Source organism: Propithecus coquereli, unplaced genomic scaffold (assembly GCF_000956105.1).
Source record: "Propithecus coquereli isolate 6110/MARCELLA unplaced genomic scaffold, Pcoq_1.0 Scaffold117, whole genome shotgun sequence".
In the NCBI taxonomy this organism is placed as follows: domain Eukaryota; kingdom Metazoa; phylum Chordata; class Mammalia; order Primates; family Indriidae; genus Propithecus; species Propithecus coquereli.
This window is the reverse complement of record NW_012135747.1, coordinates 993,557-1,001,461: the sequence shown is the minus strand read 5'-3', so window position 1 is coordinate 1,001,461 and position 7,905 is coordinate 993,557. Positions and strand designations below refer to the sequence as shown.

The 7,905-nt window shown below is 56.9% G+C and overlaps 1 protein-coding gene across 1 annotated transcript; it reads right to left on the bottom strand.

The window, feature by feature from the left end:
- Window positions 1-4,283: 4,283 nt before the first annotated feature.
- Window positions 4,284-4,959, bottom strand: NEUROG3 (neurogenin 3). The gene has a single exon (XM_012658793.1). The coding sequence runs from the start codon at window positions 4,954-4,956 to the stop codon at window positions 4,309-4,311; it is 648 nt and encodes a 215-aa protein (XP_012514247.1). The 5' UTR covers window positions 4,957-4,959; the 3' UTR covers window positions 4,284-4,308.
- Between the last annotated feature and the right edge of the window lie 2,946 nt (window positions 4,960-7,905).

Here is a 7,905-nt window from a genome sequence, read left to right as displayed (position 1 = left end):
TTGGCCCAAGATTCCCAGAAGTAGAGGCAGCAGACAGGAGGCCTGGGGCCTCACTGAGGGGTCCAGGGTCGGCCAAAGCACAGGGGAGCCTCTTGGCCTTAGGAGACCCCAAGTACCAGGCTAGAACCAAAGCACATAGGAATACAGATGGACTCGCTGACCCTCAACACTCTTATCTGTGGGAACAGAGGAAAGATTTCCAAACTGCTAGTCTAGAGCCAATATCCCAGTCCAGCCTTAGTTTGCTCTAATAACTCACTGAGTGATTGAAGGCCTTGGTCAAGTCACTTCTGTTTCCATGGGTGTGACCACCCTGCCTTGCCCGCCTCACTGGCTGATAAGAAGTGTTCAGCTTCCAGTAGCCCATTGTAAGTGCACGTGGCCCTTTGAGGGAAGGCAGGCAGGTAAGTTAGTTAGAGTTAGTGTCAACTCCCCCCACCATGCCTTTTTTTAAACACTGCAAGAATTTTAAAAGGGGAGGGGGGGAAAGGAACACGACAGAGAATATTAATTACATGGATGTAAAAATGTAATTGCAATGTACCCAGCGCTTATTCTGGGCCACATTCTCTGTGGAAGCCTCCATGCCCTCCCCACACTTCCCCAGTGCCAGGGCGTGAAGGGTCCTTTCCACGGCTTCCAGTTGTGGGAGGCTGTAAGGCCGTTCACCACAAGCACGGCCTTCTCTTGGGCGCCCAGAAATCCAAGGACAGGGTGTTAGGAACGCCCTCCAGCTTCTCTTGTGAATTAGCCGAGGCCGGAGACTCGTCCAAGTTCACGCAGCTCTGCAGCTCGTCGGGGAGAGAAGGGGTAGGGTCCTTCTGTGGGGTCGCGTGCGCCCGGGGCCCGCCTGCTTTTGTGCCAACTCAGCGGCCTGGCTCCCAGACATTAGCATTCCAATGGCTTCGGGACGCTTTGTCCTCCGTCAGAGGCCGGCTGGGGGTGGGGTGGGATGGGGGCAGGGCACCATAAATCTACCTGCTTGTGTGTGCCGAGGGGACTGGGCGGAGGCGCCTCCTCCCCTTGCCCCAGGATTCATATGCTATTTTTCTGGAAGCCAGGCTTGGGCTCACACAAAGGAAGAAGAAGGGGAAGAGTCATTCGACCCGAGCGAGGGCCTTTCCTGCCCTCCTTTCCGAGTTTCGGGGAGCTGAGACACAGAGGACGATCTCAGACCACAGGAGACTCCTCCGCCAAAGAAGCGCAGACCCACCGGGGAGGGGCGGGCTCCCAGCGGAGACGCGAGCAGCCTGGCTTCTTTTAAAAGCCGCTGAAGGCAAAATACCCGCGGGAGGTGGGGGGCTTTCGGGTCGTGATGCGGACTAGTTGGACACGCCACTCATAGAAACGTTTCTGAGCCCTTCTTGCTGAGGGGCTCTTTAGAAAGAGGCGTGGACGAGGCTTCCCACTTCAGCGCGATTTTACATACATTGACGGAGCTCAGCCAGAGCATTGATCCCTAAACTTTTTGGGGATTCGACCAGACCCTAAACCTTCCTCCGCCTCCTCCTGACACGGATAGCAGGGCTGACAGGTCCAGTGTCAAATCTGCCCCCGACCCAAGGTGGCAGCCCAGCAGCCAAGTTGTTTAAGCTGTATGTGTGTGTATATATGTGTGTTTTAATTTGTGGGGCGGAGGAGCAGTCTGTGTGCATTGGGTGACTAATGGCTCCTTAATGAGGGCCCTCAAAGCAGGAGAAGGACTGGGCTTATGGGTGCAGTTGCAGTTCCCCCAGTGCCCCTGCGGAGAATGCAGCGCCCATAGACACCGGTCCAGCTTCAGGGGGTTGTTTGTACACCTAGATGAACACTACTTCCTACAGCCCTGCACAGGGAGAAAGATCTTCCCACCTGAGGAATTCCTCTCCAAATCTTTAGTCCTGGCCCAAATGCCAACTCCTCTGGCCACCCTCCCACAATATAGTCCCAGGAAGAAACCAACGGTCTAATCATTCATCGTGAGGCTCATACCTCCACCTAGCACCAATATTTCTTTGGCCTTGAATGATTTTGTCTACATGATTGTTACTGTCTGGGGAGAACAGAGAGACCTTCCTGCTTTTTTGTCTGCCTTCCCCCCTCCCCCCAACACCCAGTAAGTAGCAGGCGCCTGCTTGGGCTGTGTAACTCAGAGCTGCTGACACCTGCCCCTGGCGGTGTCCCAGGTGGAAAGTTGGCTGTTACAGAGGTCACCAATAACCCATTAATCTCCTCCTACCAGATTAAAGCCACAAAATGAAACAACACCTTTGTTCATTCTTTTGTTTGTTGCATACCCCTTCCTGCCCCCAAATCCTGCCCCTGATAACTGAGACATATCTCCTCTGAGCTACCTTTAGGGACTTGAGAGTAAAGGAGAGGAAAAGTTCAATTTGAAGCTCCTGGGCTAGGAGAGAGAGACACACGCATGCAGGAGGCATTTATCCCTGAGAAGCTGCCACCTTTGTGGTGTAACATGTGGGAAAGCAACCTATGCACCAGCTTCCAGCCCCTGGCAGCACTGTGCCCCACTGGGTTGGCCCACTTCTTCAACACTGGACACTTGAAGTGGACCCAAGGAGGCCTCTGGGGTTCAACTAGCAGGTAGGGTGCTTGCCTTCCATTTTCCTATTTCCAAGCAGCAGACAGACTCTGTGGGTTCTTTCAGCTTAGTCCAGCTCCCCCGAGGCCCTAGAGGGTCCCAGAAGCCATAAAGGGGAGCTCCGCTAGCACCCTGGGGCCCGATTTCAGCATGCCAGCCCTATTCCACCTTGGGAGTAAGAGAGATACCAAGGTTAGAAACGTTGAACAGTTTTTTGCTAAGTTTTCAATCAAGGCTTTCAGGTATTTGGGAGGAGGTGCCAGAGATTCTATCTGGACACTCCACCTTCTCTGCTCCCTGTTGCTCAGCCCCACAAGTTCAAGATGCCACAGCCCCAGAGAGCTGGGTGCATAAAATATTCACAGGAGATGAGCTAGGCCTCTAAGTACCTTGGGAAAGTTCCTGGGGTGCGCAGCCCTGGGAGTGTTTCAGAGGACTCTGACTCTGTGCCTGAGTGATTACTCTCTCCCTTTCCCAAGTGCAACAGTGGCTCTGAATTCGGCTGGTGGAGTTGGCGAAGGGCAACAGGGAGAGTCGGTAGTCCTAGCTGGAGGCTTGTCTATCTTCTAAACCGCTGTTTGAAATAAGACAAATCGCTGCCCCATAAAGAAAACAGGAGGGCTGGACCAATGATTTCTTCAGAGACTTCCAGCTCTTGCAACGCAATCTGCCCGGCCTTCCTCCAGTGCCCAAGGGAGGAGCCCCAGACCACCAGAAAGAGTGTCACCCCTCACTTTGGACAGTGGCTCCCCTTTCTCAGCCGTAGCAGATGAGACCCTCCTCTCCCCGAGGCACAATCGAGTCACCTTGCTGAGGCTTCTTGGTGGGGGGGGAGTCCATTTTTTATTGGCCCAAAATCTCATTCACCAGTCCCTAAATAATCTTACGTACAAAATATAGACTCTTCTCGCTGTGAAATCTCATCAATAAATACGAATGTGTAAAACAAGGGAGGGGTCATATAATTTACCCTACCAAAATTAATTTCAAAAGACATCATATCATTTACAAACCGATTTCGTTTTTTAAAGACGCATGTCGCTCCCGGCACCGGCGTCGCAGCTCGCGTTTCAGGCCGCAGGGAGGCTGGGGCGGTGCTTTCGGCGCCTGGCTAGCGCTTTCCCGGTCCACAGCCTCGTCTTCCACCCCCGGGAGGCCAACGGCTCCGAAAAGTGCACGATGAGAAGGCCGAGGATCGCCTTCGAGAATTAAGGCAGAGTGGAGCGCCCTGGAATCCCGGGCTTGCTGGGGAGCAGAGAAGAGAGGCGGCGTCTCTGGAGCGGGGCAAGGGGAGCAAGGCTGAGAGACCCGACCCTGGTTTAAATCACACTGGGGGAGGGGTGGTAAGAGACAGACCGACAGGCAGACAGACTCGAGTGAGGGTACGGGGACCAGAGATGGCGGGCGTCTCTGGCCGAATAGTGCTACCGTTCTCCTCTTTGAACGAGATTTTGGGGGTGGCAGCAGGGAGGGCACCTAAATGTGCACAACTTGCAACGCCCACTTCGCACGGACCGCGGCAAGGGCTGCGTGAGTTGGCGAGGCACGGAGGGCCTGGGGGTCGCATTCAGCCTGCCGCCCCCTCGGGTGCCTGGGCGGGGTAGGGGTTAGCCAGCAAGAGGCAGGAGGAACGAGTGCTCTTGAGGGCCGCAGCCACCGCCCACCGGAGACGGCTCCGGCTCCCTCCCTCTCTCCCAGCACCCGCGCCCAGTGACCGACTGGTCCCTTCACAGAAAGTCTGCGAAAGCCGGAGCAGCCGGGCGCGGGTAGGCAGGGGAGGCGGCCCCGCGCGGGCTGGGGCGCTCCTCTAACGAGGCGGCCGGGCTCAGGCTGCCAGCCTGGGAGACCGGGGAGTAGAGGGAGCCCCAGTCCCCCGCGGAGCCGCCGTCTGGGCTGCCCAGCTCCCCGTAGGCGGGCGCCGGCGGCTCCGGCCCGTAGAAGCTGTGGTCCGCTATGCGCAGCGTCTGAGTCAGCGCCCAGATGTAGTTGTGGGCAAAGCGCAGCGTCTCGATCTTGGTGAGCTTCGCGTCGTCGGGGAAGGTGGGCAGGACGCCGCGCAGCGCGTCCAGCGCCGAGTTGAGGTTGTGCATTCGATTGCGCTCACGGTCGTTGGCCTTCTTGCGCCGACTCCGTCGTTGCTTGCTCAGCGCCAACTCGCTCTTGGGCCGGCTGCGCCCCCCGCGCCGCGCTCGGAGTCTCTTCGGGGCCTCTCGGCAGCCTCCCCCTTCCGCCTCGACACAGTCCAGGGGTGTGCGCGTGGGGCTGGGCGGGGCGGACGCGGCGCAGGTCACTTCGCAGTCTGAGGCTCCGGGGAAGGGCCGCCCCAGCCCGTGGGTCACTTGGACAGCGGGCGCGCCCGAGGGATGAGGCGCCATCCTGCGGCGGGGTAAGAGCGAAGGGTAAGCCGGGGTCGGTTACCGGGCACAGTCCCGGATCCCAAGGCCAAGTGGGAAAAAAACCGAGAAAGAGGCACCCCGCTGTCTCCCCGCTAGATCTGAGGACCCCTTTTCCCCCAGCCCCCCGTCCGTCTCTTGACTTCTGAGTGTTACCTCTAATCGTTCTAGCTGCGCAAAAGAACGGAGAGCGGTGAGCAGCTAGAGCGCGGGGATGTGAGCCGGCCTTCACCTCCGCAAGTTCAACTGAGCTGTAGGCGCCCCCGCCTGGGAGTCTTCTCAGCTCCAGAGAAGAGTGAAGGGGGTCCCGGGCCTCCTTCGCTCCCTCTCCGCGCGGCGGCGAGACCGCGGGGATTTCCTGAACCGCAAGTCGTGTGCCCCTTGGCACGCTTTATCTGCTCGGCCGGGCCAGGAGCGTGCCTGCCGGGCTGCTGCCCGCGCCACCGGCCAATCAGCGCCAGGACCGGGGGCCGCGCCACGCGAGCCCGCTCCTCCCTAGCAGGGCACAGCTGGATTCCGGACAAAGGGCGGGGGTCGGGGGAGGGGAGGGACTCTCTGTTTGCTCTCTCCCGCGGGCTCTGTCCCAGCAACTCTCAGTTCCTCAAAGAGCCTCGTCCAGTGAGAAGAGCCTCATCTGCCTCGTGTCTGGCCGCTCCAGACCTCTTTGCTCCTATCCTATCTTTCTTTGGCATCTGTCCAGATGCATTGTTGGTACCCTGGAGGGGATTCCGGTTCACCCATAGGGTAGGCCAATCCCTGCGTGTTAACACGGGGAAATTTAGGCTCTGAGAGGAAGGTGACCTGTCCCAAATCGCACAGCAAGACAGTGGCAGAAAGGGAACAAGAAGGCAGGTGTCCTGGCTTGGAGGAGAATCCACTAGTTCTAAATGACACCCTGTTGTCCTGCACTATGGGTCAGGTTATTAAACACACGTGAAGTGGTGTTTTACTGATCCTCTCCATCCTGGGAGGGAGGACAGGGGCAACCACAGAGCAAGATCCTGCCTGTGTCCCTTCCATTCAGAGACCTTGGCCTGTTGTGTCCTAGACCTCCTCCACACCCAAAGATACCACGTTGCACTCCCCAGAATGAGGGCTTAGGACCTCACCCTATTCCCCAGCTCCCCATCGATCCCACCCTAGATGTAGAGGATGGTTATGGGGACATACCAGGGGACAATCCACCCCTACCACTTGTGACCAGTAGAATAGCATTCTGGCCCGGGCCTGCGCTGGGAAGAGCTCCAGGAGGTGTGAGGAGGCCAGGAGCAGGCCAGGAGTTCACAGCGAGCCCTTGTGTCTTTTGAACATCTGTGGTATGAGAAGCGATCAACTTTTTCTCCCTTTAGTCCTCCTGTCCAATCACAAGCAGGCAGAAGCTGCCAGCAGTCACCTGGTCCAGCCCCCTGCCTCAGCATCAGGCAGGGATACACAGCAAGCACAGGGTAAGGACTCTCCAAGGCCCTCATTCTGCCCCTGTTAGCACTGTCTGGAAATCTCTCTAAAGTGAGTCTGAGCACATCATCCCTCCTTTCTTCCCCAGCCCCTCCCTCTTGTCCCCGCCTGGGACACCCGTGATCTTCTGCTTCCGGTCACTCAGGGTGAGGGGTTGCAGCTTCAGCTCCTGTCTCTTGACCCGGTTGTGCCTGGAGGAAGAAGCCGAGGCCTGGTTAAGTCTCAGGGTTAAGTCTCTGTAGTCGTTGAAGGCTTCGCTTTCTAGTATTTTCCAGACACCCCAAACCTCCCAGAAACTGCTGCAGAGGGCAGGACTCAGCTGGAAGACTGAGGGGATGGGGTGAGGGGAAAAGGTAGGTCTTCAGGTCTGCCCTAGGGATGGCCTCTCAACTCCCAGGCTGCTTTCAGGGAAAAATCCCTCCAAGGCAGAGGGTAATGTGCTTGGGAACCAGTGAAAGGAGTTTCTAGGACTGGGCTTGAGTGGGGGGCTGTCTTGTTGCTCTTGGCTGGCATACTGTGAGCAGAGGCTGCTTTTCTCGATGAGGAGGGAAATGAAGGCTGGGGCCAGGGTAAGGGCCAACAAAGGGGCTGCTTGGGACTCTTGGGCTCCACTTTTTTGCTGTGGCTCCTCCCTTAGGTCACCACTTACTACAAACTTGTATTCTAGCTATAAGAATGGGAACTCAAGGCCCACTTTACAGATGGAAGAGTCAAGGCCCAGTGAAGGGATGTGACTTGTCTAATATCACATAGCAAGTTCTATTAGAACCACATGGAACTCAGGCTGTAAGATTTCTAGTCCTAGATTTTACTTCGAACCAGTTCCCTCTTCTTGATTTGGGGGAAATATTTTTCAGGGCTAAATAAAAGACCCCAAAATGCAGAAGATAGAGGAAGTCCAGTGTCTGCAAGGAATGCCAGGGTCAGAATAGAGATGGAGAAATAGCTGATTTCCCAGCCAAGGGGAGCCAGCGCCCACTCATGCTCCATTTTAAACTTTCCTGCTCCATAGTCAAGCCTTGCTTGATTTATACCCCTGCAAATTAGGAACCGAGGGAGAAAATCCAAAGCATGCCTCCTTGGGGCCCCTGGATCTGGCCAGGCTCTGTGGAGGGACCCCTGGGGCCATGAGGGATCCAAGCACCCTTGCGGTTCCCTGGGGCCCTGAGGAGCAGCCTATGGCAGAGGCTGTAGATGGGAGTGTCACTGCCTTGGCAGGGGCCTGCCTGGAGCCGCTAATGGATACTGACAAGAGTTGCAGGGCGAGCTTCCTGAGCCGGAAAGACTCAGGGGATTCTTGGAACTTCCTTGATAAGTAGAGGATTCTGAGACCCCCTTGGAATTCTTATCCAGCCTCCCCACAACCCCCTGTGGCTCAGCGCCCTCCAGGACTTGCAGGCCGAAGTCACTCCTGCTATGCGCAAAAAGCAGTCAGGACTAGTAGCGCGTCACGGCGGGGGAAATCGCCTCCTTGCG

Bases quoted from the DNA above. Each gene is read 5' to 3' on its own strand.
- NEUROG3 (XM_012658793.1), bottom strand. From the start codon at position 4,956: ATGGCGCCTCATCCCTCGGGCGCGCCCGCTGTCCAAGTGACCCACGGG.